The sequence below is a fragment of the Amblyraja radiata genome, chromosome 25 (assembly GCF_010909765.2).
Source record: "Amblyraja radiata isolate CabotCenter1 chromosome 25, sAmbRad1.1.pri, whole genome shotgun sequence".
Classification (NCBI taxonomy): domain Eukaryota; kingdom Metazoa; phylum Chordata; class Chondrichthyes; order Rajiformes; family Rajidae; genus Amblyraja; species Amblyraja radiata.
This window is the reverse complement of record NC_045980.1, coordinates 24,375,790-24,390,659: the sequence shown is the minus strand read 5'-3', so window position 1 is coordinate 24,390,659 and position 14,870 is coordinate 24,375,790. Positions and strand designations below refer to the sequence as shown.

Below are 14,870 nucleotides of genomic sequence, written 5' to 3'. Positions count from 1 at the left end.
TCCATCCACTATGCTGATATTTTATTAAGGTAAACATCCTTGACTGCAAATACTCCAAAATCAGCCAATAGTGAAGCACGTTGTGAGGAAGCCACAGGTGCTGTACATATTCAGCCTCACCTTCTTTATGACTCCCTCCAGAAATAATCTGAGTTTCCGTGGAAAGTGGGCAAGGTGCTGTTTTGAATGAGTGGAGAGGGCTTGAAAGGGTGTGATGCCTTTGGAGGGAGTGCAGCAAAGGTTCATCAGACTGATCCCTGCGAACACAGCTTTGTTCCATTAGGCGAGATTAAGGTGACTTGGCCCACACTCGCCGCAGTTTAGAAGAACAAGAGGTGGAATGTACAAAGTTCTTATGAGACTTTGAAAGAGTAGAAACAGGTGATGTTTTCCCTGGCTCGATCCAGGGCTCACAGTCTACAATACACCATCAACCATTCACGGACAGAGACTGGGGGGGAAGTGCTTCACTCAGGGGAACGTGGGGGCTCAGTGGCGGAGAATATTCAAGAAAGCAACTGATAGGTTTTGTTTATTATCAGAATCAAAGGATATGGGGCTAGTGCAGGAAATTAGTAGATCAGTCAATAGTGGAGAGGCGTGGAATTCTATTCTTTAGTTTAGTTTAGTTTATTGTCACGTGGACTGAGGCACACTTTTGTTGCATTCTAACCAGTCAGTGGAAAGACTATACGTGATTACAATCGAGGCATCCGTAATGTACAGATACATGATAAGGGAATAACGTTTAGTGCAAGATAAAGTCCAGTAAAGTCCGATTAAAGATAGTCCAACGGTCTCCAATGAGGTAGATAGTAGCTCAGGGCTGCCCTCCAGTTGTTGAGAGGATGGTTCAGTTGCCTGATAACAGCCGGGAAGAGATTGTCCCTATTGCCTGCTCTTGCTCCTATTGCTCACATTCTGAAGTTCTCCCTGTGTTCTGGCCTGTCTGACAAAACGTCTGGACCTGAAACATCACCCATTCCTTCTCTCTTGAGGTGCTGCCTGACCCGCTGAGTTACTCCAGCTTTTTGTGTCTATATTCAGTGTAAAACAGCATCTGCAGTTCCTCCCTACACATTTATCTGCTCCACTGTGAAATCTCCTCAATGTATGCCAACTTTGAGGAAGTTTTCCATATAACCATATAACAATTACAGCACGGAAACAGGCCATCTTGGCCCTTCTAGTCCGTGCCGAACACTTATTCTCCCCTAGTCCCATCTACCTACACTCAAGACCATAACCCTCCATTCCTTTCCCGTTCATATACCTATCCAATTTATTTTTAAATGATAAAATCGAACCTGCCTCCACCACTTCCACTGGAAGCTCATTCCACACAGCTACCACTCTCTGAGTAAAGAAATTCCCGCTCATGTTACCCCTAAACTTCTGTCCCTTCTCCTCCTCTCTCCATTGAGAGTTCTGCAGGGTCTGAAGAAGGGTCTCGACCCAAAATGCCACCTGTTCCTTTTCTTTTCTCCAGAGATGCTGCCTGACCCGCTGAATTACTCCAGCTTTCTGTGTCTATGTTCTGACCAACATTTAAACAGCCATAATCAGTTACTATCGCAGCGTTGATTATGGGACTTTGTTAGATGAGACTTAATCAGCTGTGACCTGCTTGTATGAAAGACGCTATGCAGACTCTTTTCTGTAAAGGCCCAGAAAGGAGGGCAGCAAATGGATGTCACATTGGAAAAGGACAGTCTCAAGCTGGGAAATCATGCCCTGTTGCAATTCCTTTTGATCTCAAATTTTACTCCATTTCCAAGCCTAATTATTTTTTTCCTATTTGTAATTCTGTCCTTTTAGTGATTTTCTTATCCAAAGTTAACGTATTAAGAAGGGTGGAATGACTATGCTGGTTCAGACTCAGCTCACCGTTGCGTGCTGTATAATAACCTGGGACAAAGCTCTTAAACGCTTCACTTTTCAACATCTGTTCCATTAGTTATGGATGCCATCCAGGCCATGTTTCGTGCTAAGATACTTTCAACTGCATCCAGCCATATGTCTTACAGTCAAAGTACTGTATGTAAGGAAGGGTCTCTGTTTCTCTTCCCACAGATGTTGCCTGACCTGCTCAGAGCTTCCAGCGTTCCCTGTGTTTACTATGGAAGCAGGGCTAGGCAACTTGATCCTGCTCCACCACTCAGTGAGATCATGGCTAATCCAACCTCAGTTACAATAACGCTCAACAATCCCGCTCCCAGAGGTAGTGGATTCCAAAAATCCGTGTCTCTCTGAAAGAAAACAGAACACTCTTCATTTTTCTCAGAAATGGACAAATGCTTTTTCTGAAATGATGTCTCCTACGTTTGGATACCCCCTGCCTCCTCCCCAGGCGGAATCCTCAATCCTATTGGGACGGGGTGGAGAGTAAGGGGTGCGGCCTGTGTAAGTAGGGAGGTTTTCTTGCAACCTTACGGGATGTTGGTGAGACCACACCTGCAGATATTTAGGAATGATGCTGTTGCTTTGTAGACAGTGCGGAGCAAAGATACTAGAGGAGCTATAGGATCTTTGGTGCGGAGATGGTTAATTCCTGGGGTTAAGGGTTTCTTATATGAGGAACGCTCAATCCAGTTGGGCTGCCTAACATGGAGTTGGGGCTTTTAGATTTTACACTACAGTATAATAAATCTTCCAATAATTTCTCCATCTAGATAATGCCAGCATTGGCATCCATAGACTTGGCTGATATTTCTCAGTTATAAGTCACTGCTGAGTTTAGAAGAAAGAAAGATATAAGGATATTGAAAGAGAGCTATTGGAGGAATAACACCTCATATTTTGCTTGGGCAGTTTATAACCCACAGTATGAATATTGATTTCTCTAATTTCAAATAACCCTTGCTTTCTCTCTCTCTCTCCATCCCTCTCCCACCCTGGTTTTCCGACTAGTTTTACTCTGCTCCTGATTAATTTTACTTTGTATGCCTCGTTGTCACCTTCCCCTAAGCCAACAATGAACCATTCCACATTTCCTTGATCTTCGTCTGCTTTGATCTGTCATTTCACACCTTATATTCTCTTTGTACACTTGCATATCTCCAGCTTCCCTCTCCCCTGACTCTCTGCCTGAAACATAGAAACATAGAAAATAGGTGCAGAAGTAGGCCATTCGGCCCTTCGAGCCTGCACCGCCATTCAATATGATCATGGCTGATCATCCAACTCAGTATCCTGTACCTGCCTTCTCTCCATACCCCCTGATCCCTTTAGCCACAAGGGCCACATCTAACTCCCTCTTAAATATAGCCAATGAATTGGCCTCAACTACATTCTGTGGCAGAGAATTCCAGAGATTCACCACTTTCTGTGTAAAAAATGTTTTTCTCATCTCAGTCCTAAAAGATTTCCCCTTTATCCTTAAACTGTGATCACTTGTTCTGGACTTCCCCAACATCGGGAACAATCTTCCTGCATCTAGCCTGTCCAACCCCTTAAGAATTTCTATAAGATCCCCCCTCAATCTTCTAAATTCTAGCGAGTACAAACTGAGTCTATCCAGTCTTTCTTCATATGAAAGTCCTGACACCCCAGGAATCAGTCTGGTGAACCTTCTCTGGACTATGGCAAGAATGTTCTTCCTCAGATTAGGAGACCAAAACTGTACGCAATACTCCAGGTGTGGTCTCACCAAGACCCTGTACAACTGCAGTAGAACCTCCCTGCTCCTATAGTCAAAGGGTCTCGACCTGAAACGTCACCCATTCCTTCACTCCAGAGATGCTGTATGTGTCCAACAGTTACTCCAGCATTTTGTATCTATCTTTAGAGATACGAGACAGTTTGCTTCTGCAAGCAGCTGCTAGTTCAGCAGTGGGGTGTTTTAAGTGGGTAGAGGAGGAGAGTGGTTCCCTGACATTGGTGACATTGGCTCCTGACTCTTGCCATTCCAATGTTTCCAGTGCCCACCTTCCCGTGGTGAGCTTGTTTCACCGGACCAGGGCCTGATGGAGTAGATGCTGGAAATCTGAAATAAACCCAACCTGAGGAAAAATAGACCCACTCAAAACTCTGCTGCCTGTATCCACATCTCTCCTTGTTCAGTGAGCTGCTTTATAGTGATCACCATTGTTTCATAATCCCTCTGTAGTTTCGCCCCTTCCCATTTCTGCCTCCCCCTCCAGTCCTAAAAACATGCCAACCTTCGTTGTTGTAGCAAAATCAAAATCAAACGAGAATTGCAGATGCTGAACATCTGAAATAAAATCACAAACTGCGGGAAACACTCGCAGGCCACAAACTACCGTGAATAAAGAAACAGAATTAATGGTTCAAGTTGAAGACCCTTCTTCCGAACACACCAGTATAGCGAGCCATGCGTTGTAAATCAAAGTGATCTTTGTTGAGGTAATACAGAGAACAACACACATGCGACTGGGGAGGGTTTTCAATATATACCAGGGCACACCCCTTAACCATGTAACCACTCATTCATGCCAAACACAGTCACGTGACCCTGGCAGCCCAAGTGCCGAGGTTTCGCCCAGTAAGTAACCACTAGATGGTGCCACACCAGGTGCCATTTTTGCTGGGTCATTAGCTCTGTTTCCCTCTCCACATATGCTGCCTGACCTGCTGAGTGTTTCCAGCATTTCCTATCTTTATTTCAGATTACCAGCATCTGCTAGTTTTGATTCCCTCAACCCCTGAGAATATTGAAAGCAAAGAACGCAATTTCCAATCTCCGTACATCAGACGTTCAGCCTGTTGCTTACAATTGGAATTGAGAGTCCACTTCAACCAGCCAATGAGAATCAAGTTGTTAAAATGCACGTAACAACATTCAAGGGAGCGGCAGTGGCCGTATCAGGTTCTGCAACAAAATAGGATGTGTTTCAGTTGGTGTAAATGGGAGGTTAATGGTTGGCACAGACTGGGTGGGCCGAAGGGTCTGTTTCCGTGCTCTATGACTTGATGATGCTACTGGAGTCTCATGGCCATTCAATAAGATCTGGGACAGTGTAAAGCTGTGAAAACCATCTAATTGCAGCTTGATTCATTCTATGGGGTGGTAAAAAAGGGAGGCTCTGAGGACATATAACAAGCACGAAATAATAATTCACAACTCCCATGCAGAAGAAAACCCTCTTCATTTCATTCTTAAATGGACACGCACCTATTCTGAAACGAGACACAAGATGCTGGAGTAACTTTGCAGGTCAGGCCCACATCTCTGGAGAACGTGGATGGGTGATGTTTTGGGTCAGGACCTTCCTTCAGACTGATCGTGGGGGGGGGGGGGGCTGGAGAAAATGGAAGAGAGGAGGGGCAGGACAAAACCTGGTAAGTGACCTGCCCTCCTCTCTCCGCCTTCTTCCCCCTCCCCTTCCCCACAATTAGTCTGAAGTGGGGTCTTACCCGAAATGCCCGTTGAGTTACTCCATCATTTTGTGTCTTGTTTTTGTAAACCAACCACTGCAGTTCCTTGTTTCTACCTTTATTATGAAATGATGTCTGTGGTTTGAGATACCTTGACCAGTGTAAATATTCTCCCAGCATCTGAGGTGAGTTTTGTAACCTGATTAAAGAGTGAAGTGGCAGCAAGGGAGGTCAGGGCTGACTCCACCGGCCCCTCACCTGAAAACCAATTCCTCTTTAACAGTTCTCGCTTGGTCCCCACCACAACAGGCAATGCAGTCACTAGGAAATTGCAAACATTCATCAGTAAAGTATGTTGGATGAACGTGGGGCCTTAATGAGAGTATGGCGTGGAGCCTGGGCCAGCACGAGTGCCAGAGCCAGCGAGAGGAGGAATTGGCTGGAGATCCTGGCTCACTGCAGCAGTGTGTCGCCTACATTCTGATCCCCCCCCCCCCCCCCCCCCCCTCCGGTACAGGTCAGACACAAGCCCCTCCCTGCCCCAGCCGTTCCCTGCATTCCTGTCTGGGGAGGTGTGGGCAGTGTCCCGTGGCAAAAGGCAACTGAACCTGGCACCAGACTTTAGACTTTAGAGATACAGCGAGGAATCAGGCTCTTCATGCACGATAACCCTGTGATTCTGTGACCTATCACCCTCTCTTTGGCACTCTGACCCTGTTATTCTGTAAGCCTGGGAGTCTAAGACCTGGTGACATTTTCACCTCTTCTCCAATACAGCTCTGGGTCTTCAGTCTCTTTCTCAGGCCCCAATTCCCGACAACATCCTCGTAAATCTTCTCTGCAATCTTTCCAGCATAACAGCATCCTTCCTTTAGCAGGGTGACCAAAACTGAACATCATGCGACCTCACCAACATCTTGCACAACTGTAACATAACATCTTGACCCCTATGCTCAGTACCATGGCTGATGATGGCCAATGTACCGCAAGCTGTGCCCATGTACTGCTGACCTCTCGTCAGAACTATTCATCGACTGGAAGTGTAGGCCCTGTTTCTTTTTCCACAGTGACTGCCTGACCCGCTGATGGTTTCCAGCATTTTATTTCAGATTTCTCACATCTGCTGTTTGTTGACTTCCAATAGCCAGTGGTGATGTGTTATTGATTTAATTTGTGGATAACATCCAGTAGTGGTGGCCTGACACAATAATTTATTCTATTAAGTTCCAAAACTACTTTCCAACTCCACATGGCATGCGCCTGTGCCAGCACTTTATAGCAAACAATCACACACACTTCCACACCGCACAAAGATATTAATCTTTGTTTCCCTTAAACACACAAAGATATGTTCCTTTAAGAAAGTATTGCTCTTCTTAACAACTGTCTGCATTGGAGATTTTACCAAATCTTTCTCCTCGACCCAGAAGATAAAATTTCTAATTGACTATTTACTCCCCAAGCAGAAGAAATAGTCGTTGTTCTTCCCATTTAACAGATGTGATTTAAAATTCCCTCTTCCACTTCCCTACTCCAGGAGAAATAATTACAGTGAATCATTTGGTCATTCTTGCAAAACTAAGTTTCACTAAGGTGATGGACTCAATCAACCGTTTCAAAGCTTCATTTCATTTCAAAGAGTCTTATCAGGTCAGAGTATCAAGGGATAGTAGTCGAGGTTGTAGGACTGAATGGTCTCACCCTACTCTGTGGCCATTCAGACTAGGGCTGCTTACTGATTACACTGATTGATTAATTTTGAAAACGTGATTAATCATTAATCATTAATTAATCACTTTGCCCCGATTTAAATGATTAATTTTCAAAAATCAAATGTTTGTGATTATCAAAGTAAAACTTACCTTTATTTCACAAACGTAAACCTACTTTAGACTGTCATTCGGTGAGATCTCAAAAAACATAAGGTATCAACGGTCTCATCACTCAATGATCAGTCGCAATGTCGTGACAAAGAGGCCAGCAGCATTAAAACATGTTTCTGATTCAACTGGGTTAGGATGGATTGTCATGAGTCCTCCTGTACACTTTTCCAAGTGTGCTTGGGCATTTCCACGCGCTTTTCAGGACAGCCATTTCTCGCTTCAATATCTTCAAAATGTCTTAAGGTCATAAGAAATAGTAGAATTAGACAATGCAGCCCATCAAGTTTACTCTGCCATTCAATCATGGCTGATCTATCTCTCCCTCCTATCCCCAGTCTCCTGCCTTCTCCCCATAACCTCTGACACCCGTACTAATCAAGAATCTATTTATCTCTACTTTAAAAAATATCCACTGACTTGCGGGTTTGAATCTGACTCGATTGGATTCGGCTTCTTGACATTCTTTCTGGAGAGAATGGCTTTGAGGTCTTCTGATTGAATTTGCTTCACAGTGGGCTCCGCTTGATCATTATCTTGCTCAACCCTCAAATAATTCGCCGTCCTTGTTTGAGGACGACCGCATGTAAATGTCTCTCGCAACTTTGGCAAGATCGCTTGTTGGTGGGAACACAATTGCGGGGGTTGCAGGCAGAGTCACAATCCATTGGATCATCCAAGTACCTGAGGAGTCCTGAAATGCCCGGCGAAGAGCCTCGTACAGTTATCTGCCGATGTCACGCTGCTCAAGATTGGTCGGCATGAAATCAAATATTTTGTCAGCTTTAACCAAGTTGCAATCGTGTGGTCCAAGGATGAAGGAATTGTTCCCAGACTTGTACAGGATAGTCGGCCACCTGACTTGTTTGAAGACACTGAGTCAAATTTGAAGGCATATTTGTGTTCTAGATGATATTTGAATGGGGATGGGGATGGCTGATATTTCAAAATTGTTTCTCAATGCTTGCACTTCACTAAATTTCTACAGTTTTCGTTCAATAGAAAGTTGACAAACGACTGACCTCTTGCCTTGAAAATTAACCCAGTTATTCGACATTCTGCTGTTTGAAATTTTCTGAACGCATTTAACCGATTGCTTATGTTCACATTTTTGCTTAGCTTTACTGGATAAACTGGCCGAAATATTACCAAACATTTAATTACAACACAAGGAATTTATCGTACCATCCTAGTCTAGTACTAGCTTTAGAGAAGAGAGAGTTCATAAATGTAATCATGTTAATCGATTAATCATGATTTATCATGGATGATTAATCATTAATCACTATTTTTGAAAAATCAGCATTAATTCAGAGGCAATTCCTTCTCTCCGTAGATGCTGTCTCACCTGCTGAGTTTCTCCAGCATTTTTTGTCGACCAGCATTAATTCAGAGCCTATTTAGATTCAAGTGCAGCCCAAGCACACGTCACTGCTAATAAAGTGAAGCAGGTAGTTCAGTCCTGTTCACGTGTACATACACCGCTACACTATCGATCACTGTCCCTCCAGTGAATCCACTAAGGGTGTTTGCTTTGCTCCCACAGCTGCCAGTCGGTTCTTTGGTGCCTCCTGTGCCCCTGGTTCCAGTGCTATGTTCCCCACCCTGTGTGCACTCTGCCAGGGCCAGAGGTCCTACAACAAGGACAGGAACTACTTTTGCGAGACCAGCCACAACGAGCCCTTCTACGGCTCTGGAGGAGCCCTGAGGTACGTTCCCCAATCCCCGGCAGCTCCACGGTCGCCCCATCCGTGTGGATTAGCAACTGTATGCCGACGCTCGCTACATTGTTCCCGTCACTCCCGGCGGGTGCTCTCACGTAACGTGCCAGACATCGGAGTTACAAAACGCTCTGTGCTCCTTAACACCAGGAAACACCAGAAACACTCAGCAGGTCAGGCAGCATCTGTGGAGGGAGGAGCGGCGAATATCTGAAGTTGATGACCCTCCGGCAGAAGGGGGCAATGTAGTCCAGAAAGAGGAATTTTGTTGCACAGAAGGTGGCAGGGGGAATGGATAGGACAGCAGGAACATCCTTGTGTGGAAAGGAACTGCAGATGCTGGTTTATCCTAGAGATAGACACAAAGTGCTGGAGTAACTCAATGGGTGAGGCCCATGTAAATCGGGCACTTGGTCCCTCATGTTCAGGTGAAGTAGTTTCATACGCTCAGTGAAGTATTAGTGAACGCCTTATCCCAGATGTAGGAACATCAGTCCATAGGTCATAGGAGCACAATTAGGTCGTTCAGCCCATCGAGTTATCTCCTCTCTTCCAACATGGCTAATCTAGTTTTCCATCTCAACCTCATTTTCCTGCCTTTTCCAAGTAACCTTTGACGGCCTTACCACCACTTCAGTTTAACTCCACTGGGATGTGATTGAGTACAGTCTCTTCCACCTGAGGAGGCAGACACTCAGCAGTGGAACGGAATCAACCCATTTTGATGGATCATCAGGGAGCAGTGCCGAGTTGTCAGGATGGAGCTCTGGCCCCCTGACTGTGGCACAAACTCTCAGATAGTTCATGTTCATAATTGATAGGAGCAGATTTAGGCCATTCGGCCCATCAAGTCTACCATCCAATTATGGCTGATCTATCTTTCCATCCTAACCCCATTCTCCTGCCTTCTCCCCATAACTCCTTACACCCTTACTAATCAAGAATCTATCTACCTCTGCCTTACAAATATCCATTGATTTGGCCTCCACAGCCTTCTGTGGCCTTCTGATGACCCAGTAATAAGTTCAGGCTGGTACACCTCCGCTGAGCAGTCTGCAATGTGGCTGTACCTTAAACTACCTCTCAGGCCCTTCTCAGTCTACAGCATTGGAAAGGCTCAGAGGATGGTTCATCACGCCAGAAGCCCCACAGCCGCAGACCAGGAGCGAGTGATCCCCAAGAGTTACCTTGCCAACCAAGCACCAAGATGTTGGCTCCGAATACGAGCAGAGGTTGGGATTGAGCTTCAGTCTAAAACAGGCTAACATTTCGTTGCAGGTGTTTGGAGCAAGGAGTTGGCGATGTGGCTTTTCTGGACAACTCAGCTCTTGCCAACATGAGTGGTGAGTTTGTTTCTTCCGCTGTTCCCCATTCAGCAGCCCAGACACCGGCAGCAGAAGTTGACGACACAGGAGCATAGACCCGCCTGGTAATCACATGCCTTTTGCCTGTACTGTCACTGGATGAGTTTGACTTGGAGAAATATGTTTTTCCTCAGAATTCTTGGAGCAGCACTATAAGGGGATGCTGCAACGCCCAAAGTAACTTGCATTTACTGAGCACCGTTCCCCAACTCTGGGCCTTTGACCCCTGGAGAAGTGCTCTCCCTCTGGTTACACGGTCAGCTTGCACGCAGGGAGGCCCTGTGTGTGATAATCACCAAGTGGTTCGGTAGTTTTGGGTGCAGGATAAACACCCACCCTGTCACGTTCTGGAGTTCCTCAACTCTCCCTTGAATTGTCCCATGTTTTTTTGTCTGGGAGCAGATCAGATGAAGGTCCAGCGTTATCCCGGTTCTGTTCTGGATGACATGCTCAATTCTCGAGAGTAGGATGTCAACCCACAGACATCTGACTCTGAGGTGAATGCAGAGACTCAGTGTATATTTACTATGCAGGAGATAAGGCCCAGCAGCTACAGCCTTGTCTAGGGCATGGTTCAGTTCCTTCCAGACCCTGACTAGACGTTGTCTCATTGTTGTCCCATCAGTATCCGAAGCAGCCCAGTACAAACTGCTGTGTGCCGATGGGACCCAGGCCAATATTGCGGACTTTGAAAGATGCCACCTGGGCCGGGGCCCTGGGAACGCCGTTGTGGCCAGATACAACTACAGGAAGTTCACCCGGAAATTCCTTGGCATGGTTCAGGTCTGATAACTTGCTGCTACCTAAAATAAAACAGGAGGTAGAGGAAACACTCAGCTGGTCAGGCTGCATATGTGGGAAGCGAAACAAAGTCAGCTTGAATCTACGACCTGAACTGATTGCTCCATTTCTCTTCCCACAGATGCAGCCTGACCTGTTGAGTGTTTCAGCATTTTCTGTTTCTATTTTAGATTTCCAGCATCATTTTTTACAATTTCTGTTGGCTTGGTGTTATGTGACTGTTTAGATAAGGTACATGAATCTGCTGAGAAGGGTTGTATAATGGATGGCTTAATCAGCCATCTAAAGGGCCTGTCCCACTTTCACGACCTAATTCCAGACCTCTGCCGAGTTTGCCCTTGACTCATACTCGCAGCATGGTCGTCACGAGGTCGTAGGTAGGTCGTAGCAGGTCGTGATGCTAGTCGTGGGTACTCGTGGCATCAAGTAGGTCGCGGCGTTTTTCTAGCCTGATGAAAAATGTCCACGAGTAAAAAAGGTCCTGAAAGTGGGACAGGCCCTTAAACCTGTTGCTAGGCAACATGACACAGGCTGCTCACAGCCTCACTAATCCGTTCATACGTGACTGGACTTCCTTTCCTTGTCCAGCGATCTGGCAGTGGCTAAAGGAGCTGGCTTCCAAAAACAATAGATACCAGGTCCATTTTTGTCAGTTAAAGTGGCATAATATTGGGATGGGATGCATCAGAGAGGGCTGGCTGGTCCCCATCAGCTGAACTTACACCATAGTGGTCCCATTGAGGCCAGAGTCAGGTGAACCCCCTCCCTCCAAAAATACCTTACACCACATTTTCCCTGGCATTTACTGCTCTGCTGCAAGTGTGTTGCCTAATGGTGCCAAGGTGAAGGACCTTTCCTCTGGGCTGGGAAGGAATGCGGAATGGGAGAGGAGATGTTGGGGGTTCATATGGCCACAGAGCCATAGAGTCACAGAGCAGGGAAACAGACCCTTCGGCCCACTGCGTCCGTGCCAGCCAGCAACCACTCGTTTACACAAATCCAAACACTTATCCCACTTTATTCTCCCCACATACTCATCAGCTCCCCCACTTTCTCTCCCCATCTACGGACTTGGGCCAATTGACCGTGATCGATTAACCTACCAACACGCATGTCTTTGGGATGAGGTAGGGAACCGAAACCCACTCAGCCATAGGGAGAACGTGTAAACTCCACACTGCCAGCACCGGAGTGAACGGGGTTGCTGGGGCTCTGAGGAAGCAGCACCGACCACAAAGTCTTTTGCCTTGAATCTGTGATGTCCTTTCAGCTGATAATAAACGTTTCCTCACATCATCCCCAGCCTTGTTGCCAATTGTCCTAAACTTGCTGCCTCTGATTACAAACCCTCTAATGTGGAAACAGTTTCTCATGCTTACTCTGGCAATGCACCCTTATCACTTCGAACAAATCCATTAATCTACTACCGTTAACCTTCCCTGCTACAAAGCAGGCAAACACACCATCTTCAGTCAGCGAGGGGTTACTCAGGAAACCACACTAGAAGGGTCTCGACCCGAAACAACACCCATTCCTTCTCTCCAGAGATGCTGCCTGTCCCGCTGAGTTACTCCAGCATTTTGTGTCCAACTTCGGTGTAAACCAGCATATGCAGTTCCTTCCTACACACTAGTCCTATCGTGGGTAGTGCAGGACGATGGCTTGCTGTTTCACCCCCCGCACTATCTGTTGTAGAACCTCTTTGGACGGAACGGATCGTATCGGCACCGTTTCCAGTTGTTCAGCTCGGCTGCTTTCAACAGGAAGAACCTGATGTTTGGGGATGCCACTGTGAGGCTGCAGATCCTGACTGATAACAGCGACCTCAGCCATGTGCTGGGGTTGGACCACATGGCCCTCCTGAAGGGATTGGGCCACCACGGTAATTCCATCAACAATGGCCATTCGATGTTTCCCATTTCATCAACAAAGATTGCAATTCCCTGTCTTATAACTCCACACATTTAAGTACCAAAGTCCCCAAAAACACTGTACAGCAGGGGAGACGACACGCCAGTTGCCAATTTGGAGAGCACCGCAGTGAAACTGGATATTTTCCAGCTCCAAGAGAGAGTGGGAGGTTGATACGCTCACCTTCATCAAATAGTTCCCTCCCCTATTTAATAAAATCCTTCAGCCCCCTTCTTCAGCTGGGAATTGAAACCTTGGGAAAGAGTTCTAACCTCTGGAATGGTTCATCTCGGAGACACGATTCCTCAAAGGGAATGTTATCCTGTGGTCTGGTGCAGGGATTCTAACTCTTGCTGAATAGTCCTCAGATTTAAACAGCTTAAATAGACCATCCAGCCCCACTCATCTATATTGATCAGGGTACCTTCTGAGATGGTCCCATTTGCTTGAGTTTGGCTCATATCCCTCAAAACCTTTCTTACACAATGAACCTATTCAAATGTGTTTACAACTTCCTCTGAAGGCTCATTCCGTATACTCACCACCTTCTAAGTGAAAAACAACTTCCAAATGCATTCGGATCCCCTTTAAATCTTTCCCCTCTCACCATAAAACTATGCCCTCTAGTTTTAGACATCACTAATCTGGGTCATCCACTTCATCGATGAACCCCGTGATTTGATTTGCCTCTGCCAGATCATCCCTCAACCTCCTACACTCCAGGGGAAACAATTCCAGTCTCTCCTTATATCTTAAGCCCACCAGTCCAGGTGACATCCTTCTGAATCTTTCCTGCACCCTCTCTAGTTTAACCAATCCTTCCTACAGTAGAGTAACCAGATCTGCACACACTATTCCAGATGCAGTCTCACCAATGTCCTATACAGATGTAACATGACGTCACAATTCTACTCAATGCTCCATCTGATGAAGGTAGATGAGCCATACATATTCTTCACCATTTTGTCTACGTCAGGGACCTTTACATTTTGTCTATGTCAGGGACCTTTATATTTGTACCCCTCGGTCACTCCTCGGGACCCTGTCATTTACTGTGTATGTCCTGCCTTAATTTAACTTCCCAAAATGATTCACATTACACGTAGAGAGAGTACAGAGGAGATTTACTAGAATGTTGCCTGGGTTTCAGCAACTAAGTTACAGAGAAAGGTTGAACAAGTTAGGGCTTTATTCTTTGGAATGCAGAAGGTTAAGAGGGGACTTGATAGAGGTCTTTAAAATGATGAGAGGGATAGACAGAGTTGACGTGGATAAGCTTTTCCCACTGAGAGTAGGGAAGATTCAAACAAGGGGACATGACTTGAGAATTAAGGGACAGAAGTTTAGGGGTAACATGAGGGGGAACTTCTTTACTCAGAGAGTGGTGGCTGTGTGGAATGAGCTTCCAGGGAAGGTGGTGGAGGTAGGTTCGTTTTTATCATTTAAAAATAAATTGGATAGTTATATGGACGGGAAAGGAATGGAGGGTTATGGTCTGAGCACAGGTATATGGGACTAGGGGAGAATACGTGTTCAGCACGGACTAGAAGGGTCGAGATGACCTGTTTCCGTGCTGTAATTGTTATATGGTTATATGGTTATATGGTATCAAATTTAAATTCCATTTGACAATCCTTGGTCCTATTTCCCAATAGACCTTGATCCTGTTGTAATCTTAGACCACTTTCTCTATTGTCCACCACACCAATTTTGATGTAATTGACAAATTTACTAATCATGCCACCTACAATCTCATCCAAATGCTCTTATACTCAGTAGGGCAAGTATATTTTTTGCCTTCTCATTTATTGTATCCGCCTATGTTGTTGCCTTTGGGGGAATTTGGATCTACACAT

General features: G+C 45.8%; 1 protein-coding gene across 1 annotated transcript in view; it reads left to right on the top strand.

Annotated features, from left to right (window-relative positions):
* The window catches only part of LOC116987446 (melanotransferrin-like), a 31,669-nt gene that overhangs the window by 6,799 nt on the left and 10,000 nt on the right, over nucleotides 1-14,870 (top strand). The window contains exons 5-8 of the mRNA XM_033043502.1: nucleotides 8,764-8,926; nucleotides 10,217-10,281; nucleotides 10,928-11,085; nucleotides 12,799-12,985. Coding sequence (XP_032899393.1) covers nucleotides 8,764-8,926; nucleotides 10,217-10,281; nucleotides 10,928-11,085; nucleotides 12,799-12,985 — 573 coding nt within the window. The remainder of the gene's footprint in view (nucleotides 1-8,763; nucleotides 8,927-10,216; nucleotides 10,282-10,927; nucleotides 11,086-12,798; nucleotides 12,986-14,870) is intronic.